Source organism: Lithobates pipiens, unplaced genomic scaffold (genome assembly GCF_037356315.1).
Source record: "Lithobates pipiens isolate NorthernLeopardFrog02 unplaced genomic scaffold, aLitPip1_a1.2 Scaffold_18, whole genome shotgun sequence".
Taxonomy (NCBI): domain Eukaryota; kingdom Metazoa; phylum Chordata; class Amphibia; order Anura; family Ranidae; genus Lithobates; species Lithobates pipiens.
Window position 1 is genome coordinate 593844903 of NW_027507758.1, and position 16247 is coordinate 593861149.

At 49.9% G+C, this 16247-nt stretch overlaps 1 protein-coding gene across 1 annotated transcript in view; it reads left to right on the plus strand.

The window, feature by feature from the left end:
- LOC143989166 (uncharacterized) overlaps nt 1-15838 on the plus strand; it is a gene marked incomplete in the record, with an annotated part of 48586 nt that extends 32748 nt beyond the window's left edge. The window contains 1 exon segment of the mRNA XM_077489197.1: nt 11832-15838. Within this exon segment, the coding sequence (XP_077345323.1) occupies nt 11832-12916 (1085 nt within the window).
- Nucleotides 15839-16247: the final 409 nt, after the last annotated feature.

Here is a 16247-nt window from a genome sequence, read left to right on the forward strand (position 1 = left end):
CAAAGCTGTGTATATACTGATGGTTTTTGGAATAGGATATACAACAATCCCATACAGATGAGATGGTCCAGTGTCCACAGACTGTTGTCCATATAAATAATAAAAGTTAGCTCTCCTAGGTACTGCTAGGTACTGAACAAAAAACAAAAAAAAAATTATAATAATTTATATATATATATATATATATATATATATATATATATATATAAATTATTATAATTTTTTTTTTTTTTTTTTGTTCAGTACCTAGCAGTACCTAGGAGAGCTAACATTTATTATTTATATGGACAACAGTCTGTGGACACTGGACCATCTCATCTGTATGAGATTGTTGTATATCCTATTCCAAAACCATCAGTCTTAAAGTGATTTTAAAGGCTCAAGATTTTTAAAAAACCTTCTGTGTCTAGTGCTGCGCCCCCCCCCCCCCCAATACTGAACTGAGCTCCCTCTAGAGTTGCCACCGCATCCCTTTAAACCCAAACACATATTATTTACACAGGTTCTGTGGCTGATTAAGATGATAATTAAACTCACTTGGTGCCTTATCCTCAGAATCTGTGTAATTCATATGTGTTTGGGTTTAAAGGGATGAGGTGGCAACCCTAGCTCCTTCTCTAACCAGTAAGATAGTGTGTGTGTGTGTGTGTGTGTGTGTGTGTGTGTGTGTGTGAGAGCTGCAGCTCTGTGTCTTATGGATGCTCGGGAGTGAGCACACACCAGTGCCCCCCTTGAGTGGCTTGCTATTGGGGGGCACTGGCTGAAGAGGAGAATCTAGGAGTGCTGGCAGGGGACCCAAAAAGGGGAGGATCAGGTCTGCTCTGTGCAAAACCAGTGCACAGAGCAGGGAAGTATGACCTGTATGTGGGGTTTTATTTTTATTTTTTTACTTATATGCCACTTAGAGTTGCTTTCCCTTTTGTAGCATTATCAGCCTCCTCTTATTTTTTGGGGGGGGAAAGCATTCCACAAGATTTTGTAGTGTCCTGTAGGGAATTTTGTACCCATTTAACCAACCTAGCATTTTTATGGTCAGATACTGATGTTGGATGAGAAGACCTGGCTCACAATTGGCGTTCCAACTCAGGTTTTCGGTAGGGCTGAGGTCAGGGCACAGGAGTTTTTCCACGCCAAACTGCTGGCGGTTATTATTGCATCCACTAACGCCAACATTGTGGGTGCAATGCATGTGGTTGCAACACAGTGGTGCAGGTTTTTAGGGGTTAAAACAGTAGATGAGACGGAAATCATTGCCTCTTTGCTGCCTGTCAAGTGTCCTCTGAAGAGCAATCCAACACAGCAGCACAAGTGTAACCAAGCCCATAAAGCTTCTTGCTGTGTGGATGTTGCTGGACCTACTTTATATTACTTTCTCCCTAACAAGGGGGGGGAGGGGTGTTCTGTAGTCCACAGAGTTGGATGAAAGTAACATTAGTGCTCAAACTTAAAGGAGAGCTTCAGCCAAAAGGGGAAGTTCTGCTTTTAAGGCCTCCTCCCCCGGTCCTCTTTCAGAAATGGTGTGGTGAGTGGGCACCTGGTTTTGACAGGCAACCTGAGTGGAAGTTCTGCCCCCCCCCCCCCCCCCCCCCGCAGTCTTCTGGCACAGGTCCCAGAAGACTGCTGAAAAATTCACAATGCACAGGGGGTATCTGGTTGTGAAGCCTCAAGCTGTTAAGATGCTGGGAACCCAAGATGGAGTGGAGTAAAGTGCTCGGGAGAGCACAATGCTGGATCCCTGGATAGGTGTATGTCTGTCTGTTTATTAAAAGGCAGCTACAGTTTTTGTAGCTGCTGACTTTTATTTTTATTTTTACAATCGTGCCTGGAGTTCTTCTTTAAGCTTTCCCTTAAAGGGCATAATTCACATGCATTTGCGTGTGTTGGAATGCATTGAGTTAACGTAGCATACCCCTTATCAGGGGGGTTGAAATGCAGGGTTTTATTAGAAGTGTGTGTGTGTGTGTGTGTGTGTGTGTGTGTGTGTATGAGAGATATAGAATTACATATACAGTCACATACATGTATGTGTGTATTGGGGATGCACCGAATGGGTTTTTTGGTGCCGAAAATGAAAAATACACTAGGCCGAAAACCAATACCGAAAATGACTGTTATTAAAAAATATTTTATACAGGAGGTGGTCAGAGACTGGGGACATGGTACAGGAGGTGGTCAGAGACTGAGGACATGGTACAGGAGGTGGTCAGAGACTGGGGACATGGTACAGGAGGTGGTCAGAGACTGGGGACATGGTACAGGAGGTGGTCAGAGACTGGGGACATGGTACAGGAGGTGGTCAGAGACTGGGGACATGGTACAGGAAGTGGTCAGAGACTGGGGATATGGTACAGGAGGTGGTCAGAGACTGGCGACATGGTACAGGAGGTGGTCAGAGACTGGCGACATGGTACAGGAGGTGGTCAGAGACTGACGACATGGTACAGGAGGTGGTCAGAGACTGGCGACATGATAAAAGAGATAAGTGCAGCCAGTGTTGCCCCCAATGATGCAGCCAGTGTTGCCCCCCCCAGTGATGCAGCCAGCGATGCCCCCCAGTGATGCAGCCAGTGATGCCCCTGTGCAGTGAAGAGAGCCGTCTGGTTGAATAGAGCGCCTGGAACATCACAGCTTTAATTTCAATAGCTGTGTGTTCCCCGTCGCGCGCTGTCACACACAGCCCCTCCCCCTTGTCCAGGCACTTTGATAGACAGATCACCCGTCCAATCTGGACTAACAAAGTTCCCCGGACAAGGGGGAGGGGCTGTGTGTGACAGCGCGCAACGGGGAACACACAGCTATTGAAATGAAAGCTGTGATGTTCCAGGCGCTCTATTCATCCAGACGGCGGCGGCTCTCCTGCGCTATACACCCCCCATCATGGGCGGCACCAGGGGCGGGGGCGGAGCTCCGCCTCCAGACCCCGTCCCATTTTTGGCTCAATTATCGGCCGTTTTTTTCCTTTCGGCAAATTGCCAAAAAGGGCATTTTCGGCCGATATGTTTCGGCGGCCGAAATTTTTGGTGCATCCCTAGTGTGCATCTATGAGATAGTGTGTATGTAAGATATATATATATATATATATATATATATATATTACACACGTATGTGAGCTCCAAATGCCAGTGCAGCAAGGAGTTTTCACACTTGTGCAGATAACGCAAATAAATAACAATCTTAATTTCTTAACCCCTACTGGGTTTTAGATTCACTACTATGCTATTGGATTTTCTACACAGGCAAGTGGTTGGTGTGCTGTGCTGACAGATATGCAGTGCAATGCACCAAAATGCATTGAAATGTGTTGCAGTCTGCTGCTAAAAAATAGCAGTGCACCGTTTTGTGTTGCATTACTCGCCAAGGCACGTGCGTCATTCAAAATGAGCAGAGTTCACTCAGAATGAATGGCGGCAAGTCACACCAATGCACTTGGTTGCTGTATGTTGTGGTAAAGCACAGGGGTAACACACGCATTACTGCAGAGACATTGGGTTAGCCAGTACTTGGGGTTTACATATCCCCTTCCCGCCGAGCATACGCAGATGTGCATACTCGGCTTCCGGGGGGTATACCGGCACCTGCAGGCATCATCCCGGTACCGTTTTTTACAGCGGACGATTGGCTATCCAGCCATAACAACCGAAGCGGCTAAAAGCCGCTCGACTTTTATGCCGGAGGAGTGGGAGGGGATGTCCCCCCCCCCCTCCCGCCGCTGTTACCGGTGCTCCCGCTCGATCGGGAGCACCGATTCACGACGTCACTTCCCGTTTTACTTGGCTGCCAATTGCGCCGGTTTAAAAAAAATATATAATATTCAGAATCGCCATTTTTGGCGATCTGAATACATTGAAGTGTAAAGGAGGGATGGGGGGTCTTTTAGGTGCGATTATAAAGTTGACATGTTTTGGTATCTATTCACTCGGGTAACATTATCTTTCACATTATGCAAAAAAAATTGGGCTAATTTTACTGTTTCGTTTTTCTTAAATTCATGAAAGTGTCCCTTTTCCCAAAAAGTTGCGTTTTAAAACACCGCTGCGCAAATACCGTGTAACATAAAATACGATCTCTGTTTTATTCTCTAGAGTCTCTGCTAAAAAAATATATATGTTTGGGGTTTCCAAGTAATTTTTTCTAGCAAAAAATATGGATTTTAACTTGTAAACACCAAATGCCAAAAATAGCTTAGTCATGAAAGGGTTAAACTACTAGGCAGCTTCTTTCCTTTTTTTTTTCTTTCCCTTTTTTCTTTTCCTTCTTTCGAAATAAAACTTTATTTGCACACTGGTACCGACTAGTATGCCAGTGTTTCTCTTCTCCCCCAATTTCTCGACATCAGTCACCATAGTGCTGAGCGAGAGGGGCAGAGGAGGGTCAAACAATGATGGCATGCAGACGACCAATATCCTCCTTATCAACTGATGATGCCATTGGCTGTTAGGAGGACAGTGGCTAGAAGGTCATAATGGTGTACAATGAAAACCTGTGGCTTTTGTGTAACTAAAAAAGGAATGCTTGATCCACCTGCTGGCTTGTATACAATTTTTGGGAAATTTTTTAGGAATTTTGTTAAGGCACCCCTGAAGAAACCTCAAGGCACCCTGGTTGAAAAAGGCTGGTCTAATAGACCACGATGTCTTCCCTGCCCTTCACAGCACCTAACCGAGCACAGATCTGCTCAGTTACATCTGTCTCGTTCCGGCTGTACCAGGCCAAGGAATGGAGGATCTGAAACCGGAAGCGACTAATCATTGTGTCCGGGTTCTTTCATGGACGTGTCTGCCCTGCTCTCCATCCTGAAGTTGGTGGTTTTGGTTCTAGGAAAGCCTGGGAACCACGAAAAGGGGGAGCGGGGAAACTGCACCTCCCGCACTGAAAAAATGATCAGTGGTCATACAGCCACCGTATCCCTTTTCACTTTCAAGCCAGGAGTCGGCTGAACAAAACAGACACAGGCTGATGCCCCCGCAGCCATCAGCTTGTGCTTAACAGTTCACTCATTGAACATACCTAGCATGGTGATCAACGTGAAAATTACAGAAGGCTTTGAGGGCAACCCTCGTCATGTCAAGGGGGCCACACATTAGCAGTGAATGTTTGTGCACTGAAGTGCATCGCATCCGATTTAATAAGCCCATTGAAAATGAATGGGATATAGAGCACATCAATGCCCAAAAAATGTTGGTCCTGCTGCATTTTTAGCAGTATATTGCAATACACACTGAAGAAGCTGGAGTACAAAAACCGAACATTGGCGTCAGTGGATGCAATAATACCCCCCAGCATTGGTGTATGTGGATGCAATAATACCCCCTCGGCATTGGCGTCAGTGGATGCAATAATACCCCCCCAGGATTGGCGTCAGTGGATGCAATAATACCCCTCCAGGATTGGTGTCAGTGGATGCAATAATACCCCCCCCCCCCCCGGATTGGCGGCGGCTGTAATAATACCCCCCCAGCATTGGCGTTGGTGGATGCAATAATACCCCCCCAGCATTGGCGTTGGTGGATGCAATAATACCCCCCCAGCATTGGCGTTGGTGGATGCAATAATACCCCCTCAGCATTGGGGTCGGTGGATGCATTAATACCCCCCTCAGCATTGGCGTCGGTGGATGCATTAATACCCCCCTCAGCATTGGCGTCGGGGGATGCAATAATACCCCCCACCCAGCATTGGCATCGGTGGATGCAATAATACCCCCCACCCAGCATTGGCATCGGTGGATGCAATAATACCCCCCCCAGCATTGGCGTCGGGGGATGCAATAATACCCCCTCAGCATTGGCGTCGGTGGATGCAATAATACCCCCCACCCAGCATTGGCGTCGGTGGATGCAATAATACACCCCCCCAGCATTGGCATCGGTGGATGCAATAATACCCCCCCAGCATTGGCGTCGGTGGATGCAATAATACACCCCCCCAGCATTGGCGTCGGGGGATGCAATAATACCCCCCCAGCATTGGCGTCGGTGGATGCAATAATACCCCCCACCCAGCATTGGCGTCGGTGGATGCAATAATACCCCCCCAGCATTTGCATCGGTGGATGCAATAATACCCCCCCAGCATTGGCATCGGTGGATGCAATAATACACCCCCCCAGCATTGGCATCGGTGGATGCAATAATACACCCCCCCAGCATTGGCATCGGTGGATGCAATAATACACCCCCCCAGCATTGGCATCGGTGGATGCAATAATACACCCCCCCAGCATTGGCATCGGTGGATGCAATAATACACCCCCCAGCATTGGCGTCGGTGGATGCAATAATACCCCCCCCCTAGCATTGGCGTCGGTGGATGCAATAATACACCCCCCCAGCATTGGTATCGGTGGATGCAATAATACCCCCCCCAGCATTGGCGTCGGTGGATGCAATAATACCCCCCCCCCCAGCATTGGCATCGGTGGATGCAATAATACACCCCCCCAGCATTGGCATCGGTGGATGCAATAATACCCCCCCAGCATTGGCGTCAGTGGATGCAATAATACACCCCCCCCAGCATTGGCATCGGTGGATGCAATAATACACCCCCCCAGCATTGGCATCGGTGGATGCAATAATACACCCCCCCAGCATTGGCATCGGTGGATGCAATAATACACCCCCCCAGCATTGGCATCGGTGGATGCAATAATACACCCCCCCAGCATTGGCATCGGTGGATGCAATAATACACCCCCCCAGCATTGGCATCGGTGGATGCAATAATACCCCCCCCAGCATTGGCGTCGGTGGATGCAATAATACCCCCCCCCTAGCATTGGCGTCGGTGGATGCAATAATACACCCCCCCAGCATTGGCATCGGTGGATGCAATAATACCCCCCCCAGCATTGGCGTCGGTGGATGCAATAATACCCCCCCCCCCCCCAGCATTGGCGTCGGTGGATGCAATAATACCCCCCCCCCAGCATTGGCGTTGGTGGATGCAATAATACACCCCCCCAGCATTGGCATCGGTGGATGCAATAATACCCCCCCCAGCATTGGCGTCGGTGGATGCAATAATACCCCCCCCCCAGCATTGGCATTGGTGGATGCAATAATACACCCCCCCAGCATTGGCATCGGTGGATGCAATAATACCCCCCCCAGCATTGGCATCGGTGGATGCAATAATACCCCCCCCAGCATTGGCGTCGGTGGATGCAATAATACCCCCCCCCCAGCATTGGCGTCGGTGGATGCAATAATACCCCCCCCCCCAGCATTGGCTTTGGTGGATGCAATAATACACCCCCCCAGCATTGGCATCGGTGGATGCAATAATACCCCGCCCAGCATTGGCGTCGGTGGATGCAATATAATTACTCTCAACACTGGTATCAGAGAGGGAAAAAAAATAAAAAAATTGGTGTCTGTAGTTGCAATAAAGCACTTGTATGGCCGCGTACACACGCGCGGACTTTTCGCCCAACCTTGTTCGTCAAACAGTTTCGGCAAACAGTCCGCTCAAAATTTGCATGAGCGGACTTGCCCACACACGAGCGGACTGTTTCAGCAAACTGTTTGCCAAACAGTTCGCTCAACTTTTGAAATGAACGGACTCGCCCACGTAAGGAGGAGGCAAATCCGCCCATTTCGAGCGCGTGTACAGGTAGGCGGGGCCCGCGAAGGAGACGTCGCGGGCTCCGCCGCCTGGAATGGGCTTAAAGGGGAACCCCAACGCCGAAAAAAATCGGCGTGGGGGTTCCCCCAAAGTCCACACCAGACCCTTGTCCGAGCACGCTACCCGGCCGGCCAGGAAAGGGGGGCGAGCGAGCGCGCCCCCCCTCCTGAGCCGTACCAGGCCGCGTGCCCTCAACATGGGGGGTGCCTTGGGGAAGGGGGGGCCGCGCGGCCCCCCCACCCCAAAGCACCTTGTCCCCATGTTGATGAGGACAAGGGCCTCTTCCCGACAACCCTGGCCGTTGGTTGTCGGGGTCTGCGGGCGGGGGGCTTATCGGAATCCGGGAGCCCCCTTTAAGAAGGGGGCCCCCGGATACCGGCCCCCCACCCTATGTGAATGAGTATGGGGTACAATGTACCCCTACCCATTCACCTGTGAAATAAAGTACAAAAAAAAACACAACACATGGAAAAAGTATTTTATTGCACAGCTCCGGGGGGTCTTCCGTCTTCGGGGGTCTTCTCGCCGGACTCCTCCGCTATGTGTGTGTAGCTCTTTTACTAGCGGAGGAGTCCGGCTTTCTTCCTCCCCGCCGCCGGCCTCTTCTCCCGACTTCGGGGGTCTTGTCCCCCTCTTCGGTTCTTCTGCCGGGCCACCGCGCCTTCTTGTAGCTCTTTTACAGGCGGTGGCCCGGTCTTCTGTCGCCGCTGCCTTCCGTTCTTCTGTCGCCGCCTTCGGTTCTTCTGCCGGGCCACCGCGCCTTCTTGTAGCTCTTTTACAGGCGGTGGCCCGGTCTTCTGTCGCCGCTGTCGTCGCCGCCGCCGCCGCCTTCCGTTCTTGTTCTTCTTCTTGTTCTTCTTCTTCTTCTCCTGGAGATGTTGACTCGACGAGCTCTCCGGCCGGAATGCCAGGGCCGCGCTGTGCGGTCACTTATATAGTGACAATGGGGCGGTGTCACATGGTATATGTCACATGGGTTGGTCACATGGGTTGATGTCACATGGGGACTATGACATCGTAAGGGGGCGGGGTCACCATGTGACATATACCATGTGACACCGCCCCATTGTCACTATATAAGTGACCGCACAGCGCGGCCCTGGCATTCCGGCCGGAGAGCTCGTCGAGTCAACATCTCCAGGAGAAGAAGAAGAAGAACAAGAAGAAGAACAAGAACGGAAGGCGGCGGCGGCGACGACAGCGGCGACAGAAGACCGGGCCACCGCCTGTAAAAGAGCTACAAGAAGGCGCGGTGGCCCGGCAGAAGAACCGAAGGCGGCGACAGAAGAACGGAAGGCAGCGGCGACAGAAGACCGGGCCACCGCCTGTAAAAGAGCTACAAGAAGGCGCGGTGGCCCGGCAGAAGAACCGAAGAGGGGGACAAGACCCCCGAAGTCGGGAGAAGAGGCCGGCGGCGGGGAGGAAGAAAGCCGGACTCCTCCGCTAGTAAAAGAGCTACACACACATAGCGGAGGAGTCCGGCGAGAAGACCCCCGAAGACGGAAGACCCCCCGGAGCTGTGCAATAAAATACTTTTTCCATGTGTTGTGTTTTTTTTTGTACTTTATTTCACAGGTGAATGGGTAGGGGTACATTGTACCCCATACTCATTCACATAGGGTGGGGGGCCGGTATCCGGGGGCCCCCTTCTTAAAGGGGGCTCCCGGATTCCGATAAGCCCCCCGCCCGCAGACCCCGACAACCAACGGCCAGGGTTGTCGGGAAGAGGCCCTTGTCCTCATCAACATGGGGACAAGGTGCTTTGGGGTGGGGGGGCCGCGCGGCCCCCCCTTCCCCAAGGCACCCCCCATGTTGAGGGCACGCGGCCTGGTACGGCTCAGGAGGGGGGGCGCGCTCGCTCGCCCCCCTTTCCTGGCCGGCCGGGTAGCGTGCTCGGACAAGGGTCTGGTGTGGACTTTGGGGGAACCCCCACGCCGATTTTTTTCGGCGTTGGGGTTCCCCTTTAAGCCCATTCCAGGCGGCGGAGCCCGCGACGTCTCCTTCGCGGGCCCCGCCTACCTGTACACGCGCTCGAAATGGGCGGACTTTCCGAGCGGGAACAGTCCGCTCATTTCGAAAGTACAGCGGACAGCCCCACACACGGGCGGACTGTTCGCTCAAACATAGTTTCAGCGGACAGTTTTTCGGAATTTCCGAAAGACTTTGTCCGTCCAACTGTCCGCTGAAACTGTCCGCTGAAAGCCCACACACGAGCGGACTGTCCGCCCAAACACTGTTCAGCGGACAGGGTTGGGCGAACAGTCCGCCCGTGTGTACGCGGCCTATCAGTACTATTAATGCCTCCCCTCACATACTTCTGGTCACTGGTAGTGACATTTAATCCCCCTACCCCCTGTACCGCGTTCGCACCACTCGTGTAACGTATCCCTACAAATGTCAGAGACAAAAACTCTGCACGCAAAAATCTCCATAGGGGATGCTTTAAAAGCTTTTACAGCTCATCAGTTTTAGAGTTAACCATCAGCTCTTGTGCTCAAATGAATGTTTTGCAATATCACAAGACGCACGCTTTAAGACTTGACATGTGTGGTATCTATTTCTTCTAGGCGACCTCATCTTTTTACCAAAAAAAGGGGTATTTATATTGTGTGCGTTTGCACAAAAATTGTATTCTATTATATTTTTACCTGCAAATGTGCATTTGATAAACATAAAAGAAATTGCAACTATCAACTTTTTATTCTACAGGGCCTCTGCTTTCAGACAAGATTAATGTCCGGGGGGGGGGTTTAATAATCTCATTTATTGAAAATTGAAGATTTTTGTGTACAAAAAAATTAAGAAAATTGCTCTAATGCTGAACTAGTTAACGTGATGCTAAAGTTTCGCTCCTTCTTTTTATTTTTTCAATATAACAAACCTGTTATACTTACCTGCTCTGTGTAGTGGTTTTGCACAGAGCAGCCCAAATCCTCCTCTTTTCCAGTCCATCGCCGGTGTTCTGCCAAAAAGTGTCTCCCCCCCCCCCCATCATATAGTGTCCGCCCCGTAGTGTGCAGGTGTAGAGCCTGTGCAGTACAGAGAACAAGGAGACTCCGAAAGTCTCCAAAGATCAACGGAGTCCAGGTTGAAGCCCCACCATCCAAGTGGACAATACGGTAGCACTTAGTAAGAGGGCCCCTCACGGGCTCGCTTCGCCCGTCATGCTTCGGGCACGGCCTCGCTTTGCTCGGCTATTTTTTATTCTAACTCCACTTGGATGGTGGAGCTTGCACCTGGACTCACAGCGCAGGTGCCGTTCATCTTCGGAGACTTTCGGTGTCTCCTTGTCCTCTGTACTGCGCAAGCAAAGTACGGGGCGGACACTATCCGATGGGGGACAGTATTTGACACATCACCGGCACTCCTGGCTCCTCCCTTTCTGCCGAGTGCCCCCACCGCAAGCAACTTGTTATGGGGGCACTCTAGCCGAGCCGCTGCTCCGTGTGTCCATTCAGACACTGAGCCGTGGCTTGACCCCTGCTCCATCTTTCTCTTCACTGGCGAGAGCGGGAGCCAATGGCGCTCACTGACGACAGCGGGAGCCAATGGCGCTCACTGACGACAGCGGGAGCCAATGGCGCTCACTGACGACAGCGGGAGCCAACGGCGCTCACTGACGACAGCGGGAGCCAACGGCGCTCACTGACGACAGCGGGAGCCAACGGCGCTCACTGACGACAGCGGGAGCCAACGGCGCTCACTGACGACAGCGGGAGCCAACGGCGCTCACTGACGACAGCGGGAGCCAACGGCGCTCACTGACGACAGCGGGAGCCAACGGCGCTCACTGACGACAGCGGGCACCAACGGTGCTGTGTCTGAGCCAATCAGGAGGGAAAGTCCCAGACAGCTGAGTCTCTTGTGCAACATCGCTGGATCGAGATGGGGCTCAGGTAAGTATTTAGGAAGGCTGCTTCACACAGAAGGCTTTGTGTGTTTGTTTTTTGTTTATTTTTTATATCCTAATGCAATTGAGTTAAAAAAAAAAACCTTCTGCCTTTTACAATCACTTTAAAGGAAACGTCATCCTGTTGATTTTTCCTGAATGGGCAAAACACAGGTTATCTTTAAGGCCCCATTTCTCCAAAGGGGTATGTAGCGTTAAAATTTGTTAAGTGTATATGAAAACCGTTCTCCCTCCTGAGGATGGGTGACTCCCTTGTATATTTGATCAGTGACTATGATGCTTTTGTACTCTGCAGACTCGGAAAACGATCACAGACCGGACATTCCACCCATTGGAGACGATGGCATGTTGCTGTTTCCTAATGCCGGCATCGCCCTTAACCGGGCCCTGACCCAGGAATACGCTCTGGAGAACTCGCTGGAGCTAGAGAAGTACCTGAATAGCTTCACTCACCCCATGCTCCTCATGAAGGACTACCAAAGGCCAAACCGGAGCGAGTTTGACCGAGGCTTCTACGACAACTATAGCACCCACAGCAAGCAGCGGCTTATGCTGATGGGCGAGAAGCGATATCGCTGCAGCGAGTGTGGCAAAGGTTTCACCAGAAACTCCCACCTGAAGGCCCACAGGAGAACTCACACGGGAGAACGCCCCTTCCAATGCCCAGAGTGCCACAAAGCCTTCAGTGAGAACTCCCACCTCACTGTCCACCTGAGGGTCCACTCGGGTGAGAAGCGCTATAAGTGCGACGCCTGCGACAAGAGCTTCAGCGAGAACTCCAACCTCATTGTCCACCAGCGAATTCACACCGGGGAGAAGCCTTACAAGTGCCCCGAGTGTGACCTCTGCTTTAGCCAGCACTCCAGCTTGGTGCGCCACCGCCGCAAGCACTCAGGCGCCCGCCCGTACCAGTGTGCGCAGTGCGAGAAGACCTTCAGCCAGAAGGGGCACCTGAGCAATCATGTCCGCACACACACCGGGGAGCGGCCGTACAAGTGCACTGAATGCGGCAAGTCCTTTAGCGAGCACTCCCACCTCACAGGGCACCAGAAGATCCACAGCGGGGAAAAACCATACGTCTGTGATGTCTGCCAGAAGGGGTTCAGCAAGATCTCCAACCTGAAGGCCCACCAACAGATCCACACAGGCTACCGACCGTACTCCTGCGTCCAGTGCGGCAAGAGCTTCACCCAGCATTCCTCCCTTATACGACACCAGAGGGTCCACCTGGACAAAATGGACTCTTTGTGGAGGAAGATTTATCAGGGAGCAAACAAAGGCACATCCTGGAGAGAGGAGCATGTACTCGGGCGTGCCGAATCTCCAACCAGTCCGGATGCCGAGGAAGAGTTGTCCAGTGATTTGGTGGAACACAGCTGACGAGGTGTACAGTTGGCTGGCTTTGTGGGAGGTGTACACACTGACATGTTTCTGAGCACTGTGCTTATCTTATGGTGTCCATACAGTGATTGCACTTGGCTCTTTGTACAAAGTTTCAAAACTTAAACATTGTATCATTACTGAATCCAGATACGCTTGGGATAGCTTCAAGACTGCCAACCAAGGTAATCACAGGCTGGAACTTTTGTTAGACTCTCCAGCCACCAGGTGGCACTGTGCCTCTCAGTGCACCAAGAAAGGAGTACAGTGTTTAGAAGTCATGAGCTTTTGAGTTACAAGGGAACTTCACCCAAAAAGGAAGTTCCGTTCCTCCTCCTCCCACCTCCTACTTCACATTAGGCACTTTTTTGGGTGGGGGAGTTGGTACCTGGTTTTGACAGGTACCTGTTCCCCCACTTTTATGGATCACAGTGGAGATCCAAGCAAAAGTTTGCCCCCCATTTCACCCCCTTCTTCCACTGCAGCCTTCTGGGACACATCACAGGTCCCAGAAGACTGGGGGACCAGTCACAAAGTGCAGCTTGGCTTGCGCATCCACAACAGGAAGCCAGCTGTGAAGCTGCAAGGCTTCACTGCCAGTTTCCCCTTTCTTAAAATGCCAGCGCCTGTACCCCAAGCCGATTGAAGAATCGGCTCGAGTGAGGACATCGCTGGACCCAAGGGCAGTGTCCTATTAAAAGTCAGCAGCTGCAGTATTTTTTTGGGGGGAGGTTCTCTTTAATTTAGATTTTTGTCCTGGTTCGCCCTGCCCTGGCTTCAAAGTTGCGTGACTTTGGAACCGACATCCCTGCGCGACTTCATTGCGGCTTGCATACGACTAACTTTAATAGAAGTCAATGCAAATTGTGTTTTAGTGCAGGAACCATTTCTAAGTCTGAACTGACCGGAGGTGAGGTGTCTCATCGCTTCCTCCTCACTGCTAGATTTAACCCCATTTTGCTGACAAGTGTGCAGGCGTTTGCGTCACTTACCCCTTTGCTTGAATGCGTAGCCTTCAGTGGGCCTACATGTCCTGTAAACTTTGCCAAAGACGTGAAGCATCACGACTGTGGCATGTAAACACCCCCCATTGGCTGCCTATTGCCTATACTCCCCTCTCCTCCAGCGATGGGCTGTTCCTGATCTCCACGTCTGGCCGCCGACATCTTTCTGGGTCTCAGTCGACGGCCACTGTCATTGGCTGGGTGGGATGATGTCACTCCCGTGCATTCAGTCACATTCGGCATTGTTGAATGCCCATGCATGACTCTCTGTACAAGGGCGGACAGGTGGGTAACTAACTTTAATGCATTAGAGCCAAAGCATGTCTCTTCTGCATTAACCACTTCCGGACCGCCCATTTTTGCTATACATCGCCGCTTTGATGTTGTTATGGCAGCAGATAGCTGGCATAACCCCAGTATATTTAACAGCGGGCAGTGATTCTCTTTCACAGAAGTGGTCCCAGCGGCAGATTCGCCACGGGATCACCTTTATCACCACCCACCCACCATCGCTTCCTGGTCGTTTCTGCCACTTCCAGGGTCCGGTGTCAAGTTGGCCCCCACTCGGCTCTATGCCCTTTGGAGGATCGGAGTGATGTCAAAGGTCACTTCTGCCCTCCGTCCCTAAAGGGCCCATTTTTTATTTATTTTTTGATAAATAAAATTTAATTATTTTTTTGATTTCTTCATTGCTTTTAAGTGTAAATGTAACCCAGATCACACATTAAAGATGACCTGTCCTGTTTATTTCTATTAAAAGGGATGTTTACTTTCCTTTTTTTAATAGGAATACAAGAAATCAAAACTTTTTTTTCTTTTCCTTCAAAGGGACAGTGGGAGGAAAAAAAAAAGTTAAATGAAGAAGAATTTTTTTTTTTTTTAAAGTGCCCCTTCCCTCTAAGCTCAGGCTCAGAAGTGAATGCAGTGTTTAAACCACACATGTAAGGTATCGTTGGAGCAAAAATTCTAGCCCAAACCTTCTCTGTAATGCTAAACTGGTAACCTGGATACAATTTTTTTAAATTGTTGCCTATGGAGATTTTTTTTTAAGTACCAAAGTTTGTCGCCATTCCATGAGTGTGTGCAATTTTGAAGAATGACGTGTTTGGTATCAATTTACTCGGTGCAACATCTTTAACATTATAGAAAAAACATTGGGCTAACGTTGCTGTTTATTTTTTTTTAAATTAAAAAAGTGTATTCTTTCCAAAACAATTGCGTTTTGTAAGGCCACTGCGCAAATACGGTGCAACGATCTCCACTTTATTCTCTAGGGTCCCTAGAAATCTATTATGTTTGGGCGTACTAAGTAATATTTTAGCATAAAATACTGATTTTTAAAGTGGCAAAATTGGACATGGTTACAATTCCTGCCTGTTCACCCATTTAAAAAAACGTTTCACTAAAGTTCCAGTTGTCTTCTGTCCAGTGACATCACTGGTCCTTGCTACTCCTGTCTGGCAGTGATAGTGGGCGGGTGGACTTTATTCCTGTACAGATTGGGACTCGCATAACCTTTTTTTTTTTAATTATTATTATTTTTTTTTTCAAAGCTGTTCTGTGCAGCAGTAGTGAGTCCAGACTGCTTTGGTGACGCAACCGCAGGGGAGTGTGTCCATGACTGCCTAGGCTCACGGGAAGGGACTTGAATGATGCTGGCCGTCATTCAGTTCAGGAGAAGGAGTGACATTTAATGGGCGAGCTTCTTTCTGTTGAGGGTAAGCTCCGGATCGAATTTGAGTATTGCTGTAAAGAAGCATATCGGGCAATGTGTTTATTTTTTTTATTTCTAAGTTAAAGGTACGTTTTAAAAACCGTTGTAAATGTGTAAAATAGCCAAAAGTGCATTTTCATGTTTTGTCCATTTTTGTCCTTGTATAACAAAAAAATAATAAAAAAAAATTGCATAGCATTTTTTTCAAAGTATAAGCTTCATGTGACCTTTTTTTAAAATGGAGGGAGAGGGGGAGAGAACAAACAAATTCTTGCATTCTAGTTAAAATGCAAGTAACCCCCCCCCCCCCCCCCATCGGTTTCGGCCAATGCCGTTTTGTTTAACCTACAACTGCCATGATGCTGCACATGTGATCAGTTATGACACCAGCCATTGGATGGTTTGAGCGTTTGGTTGAGAGCACAGCCAATGGGAGGGTTACATTCCCAGCACGTGCCAGAAATGAAACTGTTTTATGGATGGGTTTACTTCCGCTTTAAGTTAGCCAATGCATACGAATGCCACTAAATTTGGTCTGCACCCACAGGAACCACACAGAAAACGACATTGTATCTGTCTCATGTCCTGCTATCTGATGCCTATCAGTTGGCAC